Source organism: Pteropus medius, unplaced genomic scaffold (genome assembly GCF_902729225.1).
Source record: "Pteropus medius unplaced genomic scaffold, Ma_sr-lr_union100, whole genome shotgun sequence".
NCBI lineage: Eukaryota > Metazoa > Chordata > Mammalia > Chiroptera > Pteropodidae > Pteropus > Pteropus medius.
The window spans coordinates 5,162,357-5,183,089 of record NW_024352787.1 but is presented as its reverse complement, the minus strand read 5'-3'; the positions used below and the strand labels follow the sequence as shown (position 1 = coordinate 5,183,089).

Sequence of the window (20,733 nt, the reverse complement as noted above, 5' to 3'; positions counted from 1 at the left end):
CATTAAAGAAAATTGTCGTATTGGAGGAGACACTTACGTAACCCTATAATGTCATTGGAAATTAAATACTTTAATTTCATATTAGTCTAAAGCTATAATGTGCTCTCCAAAATAAATGTCCAATTTACTTTAAAAATAATACTATTCTAATTGAAAATTTAGTGTTAAGTGTTCCTTTTGAATTTCCGAATATAATAGGAGATTGTGGCAGACATACACTATTGTGACTCTCAATGAGTCACATCCCGTACTCCCTCTGAGTACAGGTAGAACCTGTGACTTTTTTCTAACCAATAAGATTTGATAAAGGTGATGTGATAGCCACTACCGTGATATTATATAAGACTCCATCTTAGCCGGCTAGAATGAGATCACTGCTGGCCTTGAAGGAGTAAAGTGTCGCATGAAAGAAGGCCTGTGAAAGGGCTACATGGCAAGGAATGGGGGCGTCTCTAGATGCTGAGAGTGGTCACCAGCTGAGAAGCAGCAAGAAAACCAGAAACTTAGTCTCATAACTTGGAGGGACTCAGCCAACAACCATGTGAGTTTGGAAGATGATCCCCAAGCTCCAGAACAGAATGCAGCCTGGCTAATGCAGATTACAGTCTTGTGAGATCCCACCCCAGTTAAGCCATGCCTAGATTCTTGAGCCATAAAAACTGTGAGATAATAAATATGCATTGTTTTAAGCCATTAAACTTGTGGTAATTAGTGAAACATTAATAGAAAATCAATACAAAGATGAAAGTTGTATTTTGAGTTTTCTGTGCACATAATACATATGGACATTCTCTTGGTAGCAAAAGTTGTGGAACATTTGTGTTTCTACATTATCACAGTGACTGAGCAGTGATAGAAGGTAGGAATGAAGGGGAAATATGCCATGAAAAAATAACCTTTTGCCCTTCATAAACAAAGAAGAATGAATAAAGACTAGATGAAACCCAAATGCCTGTTTTTCCCCAAGTTGGGCTAATGTATCAATGATATGGTTAAAAATAGATTTATATTGTATTCTGTGTTTAGAAAATGTCTTTAAAATTACATTAACTCATTGGATCTAAAATCAAAAGAACAAATAAAAACCTTCTATGAGGAAAATGAAGCTTTGTGAGGTTAAGTGCTCAAGGCAACACCTAATGTATGGGAAAGTCAGAATGGTGCCCACAATCTTATTACAAATGAGTGACTTAGCCATGCATCTGATGTCTGGTTAGTGCATGTACTTGGTTGAGAATCAGAAAGGATGGGTTTGAGAGTAGCACATCCAGTCCTTTCTTCATTTATTTAGTTGTAGAGAGGAGAGTGATAGGAGAGATTGTAATCAGACCATTAAATGGAAAGATTACCAAAACAGAAAAAAAAGTCAGGAGATTGCATCTCAGTCAAGACTGAGGAGAGAAACATTTCTAGTTTAGGCAGCCCACAAATCATACAGTACGATTTAATGTATAGCTGTAACTGATTAGTTGGGAAAGATTATGTTTGCTTTGTCAATAAAATTTCTATTTTTCTATCAATGCATACATTTTTATGTGTTGTTTATGTATTTATCAAACATTACAAAGATAAAATCATTACTTTTTTAGAATTAGTTTATATTATTCATGTATTTTAGCATTTATATTACAAATATGAATTGCATATATATATCGCTGTTAAATGAATAAGTAATTGGATAAATACTTATATATCTTGATATGCAAATATATAAAGAACAAACATACAGGCTTGGTAGTCTAATAATTATTATAATTACCACTATTTTGGGGAGGAGTTGAGGAACTGCTTTGAAGAAAAAAGTCCTGAATATGCTGAGTCACTTTAGGGTTACAAATAAAATCCAGTTTTCCAGATTATTTTTGTACTACAGATTAAACTTGTTCTCATTTAAACAAATTAAAAGGGAGTATTCAATATAGTTCAATAGCTTCTATCTTCCTATATTATTCAGGGGATAGTTTTCAAAGAGTTATTTAATATAATTATTTTGGTTATTTTCATTACTCTGTTAAAAATTATTAGTATTACCTGGAATAAACAAAAATGTTACATGTTGTTAGGTTACCAGGCTAAGAATATTCAAACAGTCCAGTGAAATTATGCTTTAAACAAAAAGCGAATTGCTTTTATTTATTTCACCTAATTGTCTGTTATATTAGAGTTATTAAACTTTAATTGTCAAATATCTCAAAACATATGACTTTGAACTAGTGAGTTCAGGGAGAGAAGAAAAAGAAAGTGACTAACATTTTCAGAGTTTCTTCTATGTGTCTTAAATTGTTTCTTTTTTTCTTTCTCTATAATTTTTCGTGTTAAGTACTATACATACCATTTCAGGACATAAAGGTGAGACTAAGAAAGGTTAGAATCTTGCCTAGGTTGTCCAGCATGTAAAAAAGTTAAGATTAGAGTCTTTTTTTTTTCTTGATTCCCACGTCCTTGTTCTTTCTATACACCTTCAATCATTGCTCTGTCAAGAAAATTTTCTAGAAGATCAATGTACATGCTCACTCCTTTAATTAAACCTCGTTTCTTATTGCCCAGTTTTCCATGGCCAATTCATGCACATTTTACACTTATACTTTTAAATTTCACATTAATATTACCACTTATCCTTCTCTCCTTTAGGTTTAACATCTTGAATGTCTTCATCCTCTCCTCACAGAATTGATTAATTAATTTAATTTTATTAAGAGTACATAGAAAAATGTGCTAACCTATTCTATCAGAAGCAAAGCCTATAATGTCACTTCCTTAGTGGGAACACAATTGTGCAAGCAATATTTGTCCTGACAGATGTCAGCCGAAGTAACGATGTTAACGTAGAAGTAGCCCTGATGATAAATGTTTCCTGTTACTGAGGAAATGAATGCAGGATTTCACTAAAATTTACCAGGAAGAAATTGTGATTTTAGAAGAAATTCAATCTGAACCTTATTTTATTTCTATAGTTTTACACTTAGTTAATTCCTAAAAATAATTCAAGAGGCTTAGACTGAGAATCATATGTAACTGCGCTGTTAAAAAAATAAAAAGCCATCCTGAACGGGGGAGAAATTTCGGTGTCAGGGTCTACTTTGCAGGATCTGTTCAGTTCTCCAGATGTTCCAGTAGTTAGGCTAGAACGCACATGTTCTCAAGGTGACAGTTACATTTTTTCTTGGTCTTCCACGAGAAGAAGAGATGACATAATTGTTTTAACTTTCTATTTCTAAGACTTGGACTGATATGAAAAAATAGTTTTCTCATGAAATGTTCACATAAATGATGTTAGAGAGATATGAAATGGGTATTAGCCATACTTTATTTAAACCACATGGAGCAGCTCACCCCATTCTTGCCTCAGTTACTCTTTATTTGTTATACTCTATTTGAGGACAGCAATGCAGTCTCAGGTAAAGGTAATCAAACTTATTTAAAAAAACTAATGTACCTTTTTTATTATGGTTAAGCTTCTTTCAAAATTCAACTTTGAAACAAACAAAACAATTAAAAAAAAACTCACAAAAGAAGCTATATTTTCCATGTTTTCAATGATGCCCATACTGCCTATCAAATTAAACTGAGACTCTTTATTTGTCTACTTAGTTCATCATGATCTGGCCATAACCTTTGTTTCTATTATATACTCTGTAGCATAGCAAAAAAATAAAAACCCAAAATACCCAAATAACAATAATATACTCTCCAGCATATTAAATAGATATGTCATTGAAAGGAAATAACAGTGCTAATTATGGTCTAAAGCTTAAAACTGACTCAACATTATGTGTTACCTCAATAAATGGTAAAATTAGGAAGGCCTTGATTGGCCTAACCATAAAATCCCCTCTCTATTCTAATGAATAACATCCCCTTGCCAAACAGCTCTCCTTATCAACAGTATCAGGTGAGGTTCCTGGTTTCTGCTTATCCCTGAGTAAGTGGGTTTCAGTTTCCTGCCAGTCCACAGAATTATTCAACAAAGTCAATCATATCTTCTTGTGAGAACCGGGGGGCACTCTAACCTTTGTATACTTAAAAGCCTTCCTCTCACACTCTAGATATTTTATTCTATTCTTGTGTGCAACCCCCACACCACCCAGCATATGTGGTGTCCTGCTCCCTCCTATTTTGAATATATGTGACTAATAAACTGTTGCAGATCACACATATCCAGTCTTATTGGTCTTCCACATAACCCTGGGATGAGAATCTCTCTCTCACTATACATGTGAATAGCAGGCAATTAAGCTTTTAAATATAGAACAAAATATCAACCTGATAATTAACCAAAGAAATAATATTTAAAACAATGTTATTTAAATTTGGCTTCTGAAGTAAGTTAAAATATTTTTTTCCCTTAAATTTGTATCATTTTAAATTCCTAAAATGAACAGCAAATGAAAAACTACATTCTGGGATTGAGAATGTAAATTGGTAGAACTCTTCAGGTAAGAAATTTGACAAGATGTCTAAGAAACATCCAAAATATTCCTTCTTTTTTACTTAGTAATTTTACTTCTGGGAATATATTTTAAAGAAATAATAAACATTGTGGTAGCAGTTTTTCATTGCAGCATTGTTTATAATAATACTCAAAAAAGGGAAGACAGAGTAATGTCCAACAATTGGAGAATGGTTGAAGTAAATACCTATACAATATAATAAAAACCAGTCATTAAATACATTTGTAAAGAATTTTTGATGTAATAGGAAAATGCCTTCCTCAGGCAGTTTATACTAAATTAAAAATATGTATGTAAATTACATTACAACATACCCTCAACTTTTAGTGTGTGTGTACATGGACATAAAGACAAGAAGAAAAGGAAGAAAATATAAATTGTAAAATAATGATGGCTTTTATCTTCCTCTTTATACTTTTCCCTAATATATTTTGCAGAAGATCTCTTCTCTCTCTCTCTCTGTCCATCAATAGACACACACATTAATTTTATGTATTCCTACAAAGAAAAGGATTGAGAATGACAGGTGCATTTAGCTACTGGCAAATGAGAGCTAGATGGTAGGTTTGCCTTTGATGGGAAGAAACAGATAAATAAAAATCTTCATGAGAAAATGGAGGAAAATGTTTTATCTACCTCATTGATAAAATTCTTTAATCAAATGAAGAAATACAGTACAAAAATCATGCATGTACATACATGTATTCATAATTTGTTGCACATATTTTAATTTTTAATATACAGTTTATTGTATTCATTGTTTCATGTGTATTAGTTCTACTTCAAGTATCTTGCAAATTCTTGGAAGCAGAGTTCTTGTCATAGGCTTTTCCTATATCTGCCTCATATCTAGTGTAAGGTTAAATCTATATGCAATATGAAATATCTACTTATGTATAGTGGAATAAAGATAGTTCTTTATTGTAACTCACCTTTCTGTAATCCCATATTATTTGAAAAAATTTAAAGTAGATTTAACAGAGTGGGCAGCTAATTTGTGTTTTCAGTATTTTCACTAAGGTGGAACATGAGGCTTTTTTCTTTTTCTACTAATCTGCTGATCATAATATTATATTTTCGAGAAGTACTGGATAAGATATATAGAACTAGTCTTACCACCTAGAAGGTTCTATCTAGAATCTAAATACAGATAACTATCTAAATTGCTTCTCTCTGAAGTTTGTAGATTTTCATTGTAAACACTCAAAATAATGAAAAAAGGAAGATGACAGTATTTGGTGGAAATGGTTATACTTCCAAATTATTTCAGAAGCAAATAGAAAACTTCCAAGTGCAAAGCAAACAATACAATTATATTTATATCTTAGGCCCCTAACATATTTAAGATTTTATCTTTTTTCTTAGTATTTTGCATATATAATTTCTTTGGTTGAATATTAGGGAAATATAATGACCGATCAACTTATATAAATAAGGTCATATTACAAATGTAAGAATTCCCTTTAAAAAAATTTATCCAAATATAAACCAGAGCCAGTGCGAGGGTTCAGTTGTTGTGTGTATATATGTATGTAATACATGCATGTAAATTTCCTCTTCTCTTTAAAAAATATGAAAATATAATTCACTCATAACATACTACCAGTGTTTGAAATCTCCATTGATAGGTAGAAGAAAGTGGAAAGTTGGCTTTTCTTAAACACTTCTGTTCAGCTTTTTAAAAATTTTAGGCTAAAATTCCCTTCCAGTGAGTATTAAAGAGAGGAAGGGGAGAAAAGAATTCTATAGCAGAGTTAATTCAGAGTCTGTATCATCGTCACAACTAGTCACCAAACTTCTTTAAGAACAAAACAAGAATGTTTGCTCTAGTTACTCTGTTAAACATTGTACAGCAACGTTTGGCAGTGCACTAAGGAAAAAAATATATTAAATTTATCCTCATTGGAATGAAAGACATAAAACTGTCTTTATTTGCAGATGACATAATCCATAATCTTGCATGTAGAAAATCCTAAGGATTTCACATACACACACACATATACACCCACAAAACTATTAGAACTAAAAACATTAGTGAGAGTAAAATGGAATAAAATGGAATAAATAATCCAAAACTGAAATTAGAAAAAAAAAATGACTCCATTCATGGTAGCATCAAATAATAATTTGGGGACATTTAACAAAATAAAAATGCTAGTTTTGTACTTTGAAAACTATAAAACTTTACTAAAAGAAGTTAAGTAGATCTAAGTAAATCAAAATATATTACATGTTCATGGGTTACAAGACCTGATATTGTTAAGATAGCAGTCTCTCAAATTTGATCTATAATTTCAATGCAACCCCTAATCCCAGCAGGCCAATACTTTTATGGAAATTAAAAGGATCTAGAAGAACCAAAATTATTTCGAAAATAAACAGTTGAAGGGCTAACACTACCAGATTATAAAATTTACTATAAATCTATAGTAAGCAAGAGAGTGTAGCATTGGTGAAATAAGTTAGGCATTTAGTCAAATAAAACAGAACTAAGAATCCAGAAATAAATTCTTGTATTAATGGCAGATTAATTTGAACAAAAATGCCAAGATAATTTTATAAAAAAAAAAAAAAAAAAGTTGCTGAAACAATTAGATATTCACTTGCGGTTCAAAAAATGAACTTGGTTAGACTCTGCCTCATACCATATACAAAAACCAAAATAATATAGGTCTAAAGCTTTTGGTATAAAACATAAGAGAAAATTTTTGTGACTTTGGACCATGCTATTAAGAGCAGCATGGTTCATTAAGAAAAAATTATTGATAACTTAAAATGTAAAACTTTTCCTTTAAAATACACCTTTAAGAAAATAAAAAGACAAGACACAGACCTGAAGAAAATATCTGTGCATCATATACCTAATAAAGGCTTTATATCCAAATATATATAAAGAATGTTTACAACTCCGTAAGACCAATAACCAAATAAAGAATGGGCAAAAGATCTGAATAGACATTTCACCTAAGAAGATATACGCATTGCTTATAACCACCTGAAAATATGTTTGTTATCCTAAGTCATTAGGAAAATACAATTTAAAACAATGAGATATATTCACACCCACCCCAATAGACAGACATTACTAAGTGTTGGCAATGACATGAAAAAAATGAGACTTTCAAACATTGCAGGCAAGAAAATAACATAATGCATTCACCTTGGAAAACTATTTGTCTTTTTCTTAAAGAATTAAAAAGACGTTTGCCATACAATTCCACTTCTAGAAAACCATTCAAAAATATTGTATATCCAAACTAAAACTTGTATGCAAATATTTAAAACTGAGAAAAATCTAATGGATAAACAATAAACAAAAAAATCTAATGGAAAATATCCAAACAATGGACTACTACTTGGCAATAAAAAGAACATGCTACAAAATAGATAAAACTCAAAAATGTCAATAAGTGAAAGGATCCAGACACCAAAACTTCATCTGCACGATTAAATTTAAATGAACTGCCAAGGCAAACTTACAGAGTAAGTAAAAATGTAAATCTCTCGCCTGTGGATGGAAGAAGAGCGTTGGAAGTAAATATTGCTAGCAGGCTCAAGGAAACTTTAATGATTGAAATGTCCTAAAACAATGTTTTAGATTGTGGTGAAGGTTGCATAACTTCATAAATTTACTAAAAGTCATTGATTTGTACACTAATGTTGTATATATTTATGATATATACAGTATACATCATTAAAGCTGTTAAAATTATAATAAAAAGAGCTATCCACATTTGGTATTGCTATTAACTAGATCCAATGAGATCTGTTACATTTGTCTCCCATTCCTAAAAGCTCATGAAGGTAGTGAACTAATGAGAAACAGAAAATGAGCCACCTCATTCATCATAGAAGACATTGCTATCTTTTGAACCTAAACATTTTTAATGTTCTTCACTATTACACTTGCTAATTCATTGTTCTAGGCTTGCAGATATAGCCAGTCCTTTATGGAACTATACATAAGCAAGTATCTTTTTTAAAATCAGAAGAATTTATTTGGCTTGTTTCAAACAGCTGTATTTCTAAAGGTATAAGATTGAGATCTAAGTAAAAGAGATTCATTTCTTGAGCATTACATTTTATTTTTTTCCTGATAATTTCTACCTAAGAGAAGGGGAAATAACTTTTGTCGAGTGTATAGTAAGTACAAGATTTTGCATTCAATTCACTTGCAATTATTTGAGATATATAGAGCTAGTCGTATTTTAGAGAAGCAAACTTATTGTCAAAATTTAAATAAGTAATGGGGCTGAACTCCAACTCAGGTCTTCTTGACTCTAAAACTCATTACCTATTTTCTCCATTTTGTCGCCTTGTGCTTGGCTGAATAAAGATTTTCAAAACCATTGTACAGTTGCTGATCAGCACATATAACTACACCTTTGAAATTTACAGTTAAAAGTAAAAAGACGCATTTTCTAAAAATCGTGGACCATTTAATAGATCATACGCATATATTTCTCTTTGCCTACATCACAAAAACATAAATAATGATGCATATGTATATGTGAGTACAGACACATAAGTATGTATGGGTATGAACAATAAAATTTTATAAAATCCATTGTTTCTAAAATTTTATTGTAATAAATACTTGCATCTCAGAGTCTTCTACTAAATTATGAGTAAGCTGAAGATCAGGGTCTTTGTTGTACTCATTCTATTAGTCTAGTAAGCAACACAATGTAAATCACATGATGCGTGTTCAATGAATAAGTATTAAGGAATGAAAAAATTTTAAATGTATCCAATATGAGTAATAAAAACAGTTACGAAATATATTTTATGTTGTATAAGATTTTTGTAGGAAGAAAAAGAGCTTATTTATATATATTTTTAACTTTCTATAAATACAGTTAGAGCAGTAGTTCTCAACCATTTTGGTTTCAAGGAACCATTTATATTTTTTAATATATTGAGTATCTCAAAGACCTTTCGTTTATATGGGTTACAGTTATGTATATTTTCTGTGTTATAAATTAAAATTAAGAATTTAAAATATTTATTAAATAATAAAATTTAAATAATAAACTCTTTACATGTTAAAATAAATCACATTTTAAAATAAAATACTGCATTTAAAAAAATTTTTAAACATTTATGAGAAGAGTGTCATTGTTTCACATTATTGCAAATCTGCCTAATATTAAGCTAAATGAAGACAGCTGAATTCTCATATCTGCTCTGTAGACTATCAATCTTTGAAGAACTCTACTGTACATTCACAAGAAAATGAGTATGCATAGGAAAATGCTGTCTTAGCATTATTATGAAAATAGTTTTGTACTTTTGGACCTCTTGAAAGAACCATAAGGGTTCCCTGCTCATGCTTTGAGAACCACACAGGAGAAACAATAAAAAACAAAAACAAAAAAACAAGAAATATTTTCTATTCTTGTCTCTTATTTTGAAATTATTTTTGCTTCCAATAAATAAAAATGTATTTTTCTTTTTTGTGAGGTATGCTAGTTACATATAATTCTTATAAAATATTTTAATGCTATACCAGTTAGAATGGCTTATTACAATATTTTTACTTTCAATGGGTTTATGTAACAAAAATGAAAATTCACTAATAACCATTTCTCTCTTTGTTTGGGAGAGCAGATATACTACATTTTATTCTTCCCTCCTTCCTTGCTTATGTCCTTGTCTTGTTTTAAAAAAGCAGTTAAATTATTATCTTGAACAGCTTTTTCACTATTGATAAAGCTATTGAACTCTGCTCTTTGTTTTTAAACATGAGAAACAAACAAGATTTAAAAATTTTTTACTATGAAAAATGTTATACGTGGTGACAGAAAGAAACCTAACTATGGGAGGTGAACATACAATGTAAACATATATATGTCCTACTATAAAAGTATACAGAAAAAGCTTATTGGATTTCATTAACCAATGTCACCATAAAAAAAAAAAAACTCAGCAGAAAGTCTATGAAAATAAAAATCTTATTTAATAAATAAACAAATGTTATATGTATAAAAAAAGTAATGACAAGACTATAATAAAACCCTGTGTGGTTAATCTTTCAACTCCAACAGTGATCAAATTATGGTCAATTTTGTTTCATCTATTTCTCCACCATTCTACACAAAGCTAATTTTGAAGTGAATCCCAGACAAGGTGTTATTTTATTTGTAAATATCTTAGTATGTATCTCTAAAAGATATACTCTTAATTTTTATTAAAAATATTCATATAAAAATGGTAATTACAGCAAGAAATAACAGGAAATCCTTAATAGCAATAAATCGTTAGTCACTCAAACTAAGCTTTTAGATGATTAGCAAATGACATAGAGATTAGCCAGGAGCATAAATGTTCTCTGCCAGGGCTTCTCAGTCACTAGCTTAGCACTTCTAGACACTGTCAAAGATTGTAATTTCTGGCTCTGATTTTGCATATGCATGTATGTAAATCCCTTTAACGTACTGAAGACTTATCTAAAAACAATATACATTGTTTCAAAACATTTAATTTAGTATGAAATCATGCAATTTAAGGACCATGAAAAAATATTCAAAGTAATCGATGCAGGGTAAATATAACAGAGAAACATTTTATTATTTTAGGCAAATATCAAAAAAGGGGCTGTGCAGAGATGATATAGTACACTACTAGTAAATTTATTAGTCAAAATAATAATCCTCATTTCTCATTCTGCAAAATCTATATACTGAGAAAACTGAATTTAGTTTTCATACTAGAATACTTAAAATAAGTCAATAGCTCTTATTTCTGTTATTCTTATATTTTAAAACATTTTCTTTGCAGTAAAAGAAAATTAAAATAATGAGTGGCAAAAAATAATTATAAGTTTGAGGAAATAATTACTACAGTATAAAAATAATACAGCTAAAATTTGATACATTGACATACATGATGATTTAGTAAAAATGGTTTAAAGATTTCTGTTGTAAAATAATAATTTCTGGCATTGCTAGAAAGTATTATGTCGTTTTGCCTTATAAGCTGGAGGAAATTGAAATAGTTTGTAGCATGTAATTATTTCTACAAAAAGAGTTTAAGATTCACCCCTGGAATTTTCATCAGTACTTAAAATACAGTCTGCATGCGATAAAACTATAAAGGGTTGAATTATCTGTCTCTAGCAGAAGACAAATTATCCAATCTTAAAAAGGAAAGAACATTAAACTCCTAATCGATTCATTCTCTATGAAAATAAAGAGAGAAAAATTGCTCAAAGCAAAAGTTGTTCCACATCCACATGTTCTACGGTCTAAAATCTGCAAAGAACAATAGCAAATATGCTAAAGAAATATCTTTTTTAGTTCTTTGTTATATTAGCCCTTAAAAAAACTCTCCAGCACATATACCAAGTTGGTATACCATCTTTCCATCCATCCATCCATCCATCCATCTATCATCTAATCTATCTATGTATCTATGTATCTATTTATCTATCATCTAATCTATCTATCTATCTATCTATCTATCTATCTATCTATCTATCTTTCATTTATCATCTATCAGCATCTATCATCTATCTATAAACTTGTATAGTTATAAATATTTTCTGTTGATATACAGTGTTTATGAAACACAAAGATTATACTTGAGTGAAACTAGGTACTATTTATATTTTAAAAAATCATTAACTTTGGCAAAATTTCTATTTTATCTCAAAATTTAAGTAATAGAGTTTTTTATTTGTAATATAAAAAGTCCATTATCTTTCAAAAGCATCAAAGTCATGAAAGAAAAAAGGGAGACTGAGAAACTATCAGACTGAAGACAAAGGAGGTGTGACAACTAAATGAAATATAAGATCTGGATTGAATTCCAGACCAGAAAAAGAAAGATTTAGTGGGTTAGTGGATAAACTCAAAATTAGGTTATCACTTGTAGATATTTTAATAGTATCATATTGATGTTAACTTCTTGGTTTTGAACACTGTAATGTGTATACATATGACAATTCCTTTATTTTGAAACAAAAATTTAAAAATTACATCATAAGCTTTGGTTTACAGAAAGACACAAACAAGCAAGCAAACAAAAACTTAGCATAATTGATAATGTTTAAAATTGATAAGGTATAGGGGAATTTATTCTTTAGAAGAATCCAAGATAGTTTTTACTTCCTTTGTGAGAATGTTTTATAGCCCTAAAACCAGTGACCATATAACTCAATAGAGCAATAATTATAGAGTATTATAATGCCACGTACATTTTTAAAAACAGTTAATGAGCAGAATGATCTAAATATGTACTATTTAGTAATCTGTCATATTAAGGATTATGCATTTTATGTTCAAATGTAAAGCCTGCTTATTTTTTGAAATTTCCAAAATAACAATTTTTGACAAAAAGTATTTCCTAAAAATTAATCAGTCATCTAAACTGAACTCCAAATATATATATCTAAATTAAAGTAAAAAGAACTAGATTATTTGATTTTCTTTACCTGAAACTGTGTGATCTTTAGAATCTCTCGTTATTTTTATCCTTGCATGAGGAAAGATGTAGTGCACAGTCTTCCCGTTCATCTGTATAATCTAAGACACACATGTGATAAGGTAAAAAATCAATGTTAAAGACACTTAAAGTGTAATAGAATATATATAACTGGACTTTTTAAAAGCATTGATAAATATATATTAGAAGATTCTCAAATGATCACCATTTAAGCATCATACAATATGTAATGATATTATTGTTTTCTGAGTTCATTATGGTCTTCACACTTATAACCAGTTTCTCTTTCAAACTGATTTGTTGTGGTTAAAAAATTAATGAGCACATGCAACAAGTTCTAAAGAATGTCTGTTACTATAGTAGCATCGAGTCAACGTTGACTCGATGGAGAATATATTTGGAAAACTGACAGTTGCTGATTTTGTTCTGGACAGCCTAGAAATGAAAAAGCATTTTTAATTTTCAGTAATTAAGTGGTGTTAGAAAAGAGAGAATATTCTCATAATCCACATCTCTATCACTAGGATCCTTTTATGTTTATGTAGCTTTGTGTTTATGTTTATGTTTATGTAGCTTTGTTTTCATTTCAGAATTGTGCTTTTGCTGAGCACATTTACTAGAAGTTTCAATGTACACTGGATGCTGAGATAATTCTGTATAAATAAGCACAGTTCTTGCTCATTCTAATACTTTCTGAAGCCTTCTTTGTATTCAAGGTGGTGTTACTGATGGTGTCATTTTACATTTACTGTTGATGTTCCTCGGAGAAGAGGAAGCAACACTTAAAGCTACTGTTGCAAATCTGTGATTTCAATTCTCAGTATTGAGACAAGAACATGAGAATACCATAACCTGCATTATCTCTGTTTCCACCTGGCGAAATAAGATTTCTGAAGCAAAAGTAAATTAGCGAATGTAAACTTGTGCTTTATATTTTATGGAACTTCGCTTTTAAATAAGGTTTATAAAATAATGAAACATAGAAATAGTAAAATATTTAGTAGTATCCATAGTGATAGGATTTTATTAGTATGGAATCTTATATCTATCACCTTAGGAAAATTTTGACTAAAATTACAAATGAAATAAAGTTTAGTAAAGAAACATTTAATACTACCCAATTCAGAATATGTTTAAGAAGTGTGTGAGAATACTAAACCAAAATATTAAATAGCATTTGAAGCCAAGTATACGTATATTTGGTGAAAGATTCTTTGAAATAGTCATATGGTTTTAACATGTCTTTGTCAATCCAGCTCTTAGAATTCTATATATTAAAAATAAAATATGTATTGAAAAAATGCAAGCTTAAATTATAGCCTTTAGATTTTATTCTTGTCAGGAAAGAATAAACTTAATCAAGTCTCTGATGAATATGAAACACTCCCCAAACAGCAGAATCCATTTAAGTCCAGAAATATTATATGACTACTGAAAAGTAAAACTGAAATACTGTTTTTAAGATTATAAAAATATTATGGTCAATATAATCAGTCAATCTAGTTAATTTTTTACTAATGCTAACTTTGTAAGCCACTGAAAACCTCGTTTATATTTATAAAAATTAAAAGTGTACATTTTTCTTCTTTCTTCCTCTCTCACTCCCTGTTCTGACTTGTACCCCTCTGTTGCTCTGTTCTTTGCTTCTCTTTTCTCTTACTTTCTCTCCACTACCATACTTACTTTCCATCCCTTTATCTTTTTTCTTTTTTCTATTTCTCTTCTTCCTCTTCTTTCCTTCCTCCCTTCCCTAATCTGCACTTAAAGATCTTTATTTTTCTTTTTACTAAAAATTAAACCATGTGCATTGAAAATTCCACAACTGTTAAACATAACAATTTTTTTAATACTGTAGGAAATTTAATTGATGGATATTTCAGTTTATTTCACGTATCTTCTAATTTCATGTATTATTTAACAATGATTTTAAAAAGTCATTTTTTCCCACTTGGCCAACTACGAAAACACAATTTTGCCTTTTGCTATTCTCTCCATTCTCCAGACTAGAGAGAAGTGAATATAATCACATAGTGTTATTGCAGTCTAGAAGAGTAGTAGGGTTCTCAAATTTTTCATCATTGTTTTACCAGTTAGCCAGTAATGTATTTTAATTTGTACCTATGATGGTGCTAGTAGAATGGATGTTAAACATCTTTATTCCATAAATGGTGCTTTCAGATCATCTATGGAATCTCCTGTAGTTTCAAAGACTGTCTTCAACCAGTTTCATGAATTTATCTAATGAGTCAAACATTAACCTGCCAAAAATACTATCAATGTGGCCAAGAATCTTCATAAGGAGGAGATATCTGTCTCTCGTGTATAAACTAATTGGATCTTGGCTTTTTCCTAAGCATTTTAGGAAAGTATTGAGAGTTCTCCAGCAGATTGGGTTCATGGGAGGTGTGCTTCTGACAAATAAGAGTGGATGCATGGCCAGAGGATAGGACTAATGTCAAGTAGTGTCCCATATGTCTCCCCAAGAGGCTGGTCTCAGATATCATTGTCTTTTGGTGATTCTGCATTGAGAGAACTATCTCCTTTATGCCTCCCAAAATGAGAATTTTTCTTCTTCCTTACCTATAAATACTTCAAAAGTTGCTCTATTATTATTTTCATAAATTATTTCATAAATTATTTTCATAAATTAAACCTTCGTACTTATGAAACTATAACACTTTTGTTAATGTATCTTTTGTTTACACAGACATCCATCCTTCCCTGCACTTAAAAACCATGAATGCTATATGCAGGATAGAGAGTGCCCTTCTGAGGTTCCAAGCACTGTGCTAGGCACTGTATATTTACTGTGGTGGATGAAATAGGGAATCTAGGACTCAAAGCTGTGACATCATGCATGCAGTGCTATTGGAGCGCAATGCAATGAAAGAACGCTTGCTCCAGATTTGTGGGAGGTGGTAGTGGTTATGTCAGGGAAAGCTTCTTGTAAGATGGGGCATGTGCATATAGAGATCTATGTGATGTGTAGAGTTAACCAACAGAAAAGAGGAAAGAGAGCACTCAGGTAGAGGAAACAAAACATTTACAAACTCAGAATAAAGAGAAAGAGTGGCTCTGGCAGAGGAGCTTAATGTACCTCAATATAGTAGTTACATGAGAATTGCAGAAGATGTGGGTATTAGTGCAGAAGTAGAGGTGTTTTGTAGTAGTCAAGAAATGTAGATCTTTATAATCACCCTGTGAAGGGTATTAGTCCTACTTATAGGTGAAGTGACTGAAGGAAAAAAAAGAAAGGGGTCAGCTTATCTGTTCAATTCACAAAGTAGAGTTGAATTTCCACTGAATGAATATGTATATGTATGTATGTATGGATATATATATATGGATATATGTTTATATTAGAAAGAAAACATATGAATTTGCATATTTTGTTTATTTGTATAGTTAATATAATTTTGAGTCTAATAAAAATTTCAGAAAAAAATTTCTATGTCTCTAGTATGTGTGGTAGATAAAATATTTTTAAAAGCAGATAAGTTATTGTTTGCATTAGTCGATTTGGTTTTATTATTTTTGCCTCCAGAGCATTTTATGAGCATAAATTCTTGTTATGCATACATTTTCAAATAAAAGCATCTGGGCTTATAGTTACCAAGAGCTCAATATTACTTTTTTATGATTAGAGATGCAAAGAAGTAAATAAAATAAGAATGCTATTTTGCTATTCTCTCTAGACCAAAGTATAGTTATGATGAGTTAATGAGGAAGAGTAGTTGAAGATAATTATCAATGCAAAAAGCATAAATTCTGACTTTAAATAAATGTAATCAAAATGTATGTTGTCTTCTATATAGCTTCTATTAAGGAAAAAATTATAAAGAAAAACAAAGAAATCATTGTCACAAAAATCAGCATATTTGTTTTTTGGGGGGTTAAGAATTACAATCTGGAAGGGGTACATGAGAGTTTTGGGGGGCTAGCCATTTTCCCTTTCTTGGTCTGTGTGGTAGTTACATGGTTTTTCACTTTATAACTAATTTATAATTCTATATATTTGCAGTTTTGATAATGTGTATACATAGTTGTCTGTATGTTAGATATCAAAATAAAAATGTAAAAAAATTATTAAAAATGTAAAAAATAACTTTTAGGAAGAAAATACACATCACTCTATTATATTTACCTATGTATTGTTCAAACAAGGATCTTTACATTTCCTACTTTATCAAAAACAGCAAGAAATTCATTAAGTGATTCTTAAATATATACCCTTTCTCCTTAATTTTGTTATGACATTGGTATCTAATTATACTGTTTAAACATAATGTACTATATCTTTAGCAGATCAAAATCATAAATCTGTAGATGTTAGTTACAGAAAATTAGAAAAAAGTGTCATTAGAATATTAATGTATATATACACAATAGAATTTATAAAATATGTTTTGAGGTAAATAGATTACTTTAAAATGTATCCTCAAAAAATATTAGTTGGATAAATTAGTTGGACAAGACTCTTCTGAGTATCCATGAAAATAGTAGTGTCAGGAAATAACTGTATGGAAGTGATTCTTTTTTAGCATTCCAGTTTATATATTTCATCTTATTAGGATTACATTTAAAAAACTGTGATTTCAGTGACTTGATCTAGATTTGTGAGAAATGCTAAACTTCAAAGAAACACATGAGGTAGGTAAGATATAATAAGTCTTATAGAGAGATTCTTATAAAATATATTCAAGAAAGTTATTTTCAGCTTACAAATTTATTATTTTAGTAATTGTAGATAAAAAGTTAAATTTACACTTTAAAAACATGTTTGGGATCATTTCATTAAGTTTTTTACTCCTCAGCCAGATATATTTGATAAGGTTGAAATTCAACTAATAAATATAATTTTAAGAATAATAAGATAGGCTAAATAAAAGTATAATTCAATAGTTTGATACTTTAAAATGAAATACAAAGAAATGGAAATTTACTGACATGCATATAGGGGTAAACATAATCTTAAACCAAAAACTTTTTAAAGATTCCAAAAACTAAATAGAAAATATTTATAATATATAGAGAAGAATCTCAAAATTTCTAGAAAATGTAATAGCATATAGAAAAACAAAACAACAAAATTTTGAGAAAAGAAAATTCAATTTAAAAGCTCAAAATTTGTCCATAAAAACTAAAATTGCTTAGGAAGAAACCAAATGAGTATAATAAATATTATCTTTTAGTCAGTACTTATATGTGTAAAAGTCTTTTCTTTTATACTTTAATGTGACAAACAGTTTAATCAATTATAGTAAGTTCATATGATTCTTCTTTGTTCAAAATATGTTGTCTTTTATATCAATGAATCAGTAACCAAGCAGGATGATTTAAGAGTTAATGTATGTAAAATAAATCAACTATCTCTTTTGTGGGTATTTTAATGATTATGAGTATACAGCCTGCAAATATCTGATTTTTTAAGATAATTATTTAAGGCCATTTAGCTTACCAGAGAAATCTTCTTTGATTTATCCAACTATTGATCTCCTATGTATCTTTCAAAATTCAACTCAAACATCTCCTCATCTTTTCTAAAGTAAATAAGATCATTTTGGGTCATATTTATTTAATTGTGAAATTTATCTGTTTCACTTTCTTCATCTATAAATAGATATTAATTTAGAATATCTACTTTATATGAGTTCTAATAAAATCTAAAAATGAATACAGAACAAACACTTCTGTTCAATAGACTCAAAGACATGTTTCGCTCTTTTTCCAAATGAAGCCTTCCCTATGTCCAGCTGACTTGGTTTTGTCATCCTCATTTGCTATTCTTAATACCGGAACACACTGTTATTGGAGAGCATTGAAATTACTCAAATCTATTTTACCCAATATTCTGTAAGCTCTTCAGAAGCTTTATTGTGTAGCAGTGTTGGGTATGTTGTATTAACTTTACTTGTTGGAGGAATGAATCACAAATTGCCTGGTAGAAGCATCATAGCTATGCTGCAATGTCAATCAGTCATGACTGATAAAGTAAGGTACTTACTACTGTAAGTTACTAAAAAAAAAAAATTTGAACTTAATTGACAAAAATCCCATGCATTTTAGGATAATTGAGACCATTTTAGCATGAATTTTTTTTGGAGAGGTGATTATAAATCTAAAAGAGATTGCTCAATATAGTACTTACTTGCTCTTGATGTTGACTGAGAGGTCTAGAGTGGACCAATCTTTCTGGCAGTTTTCGATCCAGACCATGTCCATTTTCCAAACGAGACTCCCTGGGTTTGTCAAACCAATCTGTTTCTTCACGACGCAGGTGATAGGCTTTGGAGAGCAAGGGAATATCAAATATTGCAACCCCAATTAATATAACTAATAGAGGGCAGCAGATGTTCTAAAGCATCAACATGCTCCAGGCTTGTTAACCATTTATACATTTCAAACTTAGATGAAGAAAATCACTTCCAATATTATGTTTAAAGATTTTTACCATGGAATAACCTAGAAAAAATGATGTGCACATCTGTTCAAATTCTTAGAGCAAAAAAAAAAAAAATCAGGAAAAAAAGAAATTTAGATAGTGATTGAAATAAATAAATAAATAATAAGTAAGTAAATATTCCTCAGAAGTCATTCTATTCAACCTCAATTAGTTCTCACCTATTCACCTCTCCCCAACACCCACTACTAAAGTCTAAGGAAAATGTATCCCTTGAGTACAGAAAATTCTGCCACTTTCTCACTATCCCATTAATCCAGTAGCAATAGGTATGTGGCTTCTGACTTTGAGCATCAGGTATCTTTTGAACACATGACATTTCTATGACATTTATTTAAAAAAATAAAATTTATTTCCAAGAGGATTACAAATATTATTGCTAAGAACATACATGTCATAATCACCGGGTAACCTAATATTAAAATGTATCATTTAGAAATTTTTATCAAAAAGTGAACAATTATTTTCTGTGAGATCACAGATTTAAGAATTAGGTTAAAGAGTTGATTGCTTTTTGTGCCTATAATGTGACAAAACTTGATATCTTAAAATACTTTTTTGAAAATGCAACCATATTTAAGTACACAATTATTACTTAAAATTTTTCATCTCATTCAGTTCTTAGTAGTTCCAAGGTTTTTCGACGCTATTATTTAGTGACTTAAAATCCTATTTTATGTAATATGTATCATTTGACTTTATATAAAGTTTTATTCTTTGTATAAAGGTCTCTAATTAATAGTCTCTAGAAATACAATGTTGCTTCCTAAATGGCAGATGGAACAGCCTTCTCAATTGTTTATTCTGAAATATTTGTCGACAATGCTATTAATCTATATGCTCTCTGGACAGTCTAGCTTCTATAATGCCACAATACTGAGTTATCTCTATCACATTAGTGTTTTCTATTTATGTATATATCCCTGATTGTCTTATATTCCGAAACTTTCAAGACTATTTTTTTAAGGAAATTTTCATTATTTTTTGGTTGGCAGGATTGGTAAACCCAGAGCATGTACACCGCTACTTACCTCCACCTCCCGTGAGCTTGGTCAGTGTTGCTGATTAATCACAGCATTTCTTCCCAATAAACACGAAATGATAAATAATGTGCCATAATTTAGTCACTCTTAGATTTGAGAAAATATAATGGTACATACCTCATTTGATTGTATATGTGCTTGTCTGATATCCCCTATTAGAGTCTAAGCTGCTTGAAGGCAAGGCTCATATCTTCTTTTTTTTTTTTATCCCTCATCACTAAAAACAATGCCTTGCAAATACCATAACATTCAATAAATATTTGGAAAATAAATGAAACATAAAAAATTAGTCATCAACCAGAGAAAGTAGTTAAATACCCTAATTTTAATATGC

General features: G+C 30.0%; 1 protein-coding gene across 1 annotated transcript in view; it reads right to left on the bottom strand.

Moving 5' to 3' along the window:
* Nucleotides 1–20,733, bottom strand: part of PCLO (piccolo presynaptic cytomatrix protein) — a 349,327-nt gene that overhangs the window by 114,944 nt on the left and 213,650 nt on the right. The window contains 2 exon segments of the mRNA XM_039849076.1: nucleotides 12,886–12,976; nucleotides 19,045–19,181. Coding sequence (XP_039705010.1) covers nucleotides 12,886–12,976; nucleotides 19,045–19,181 — 228 coding nt within the window.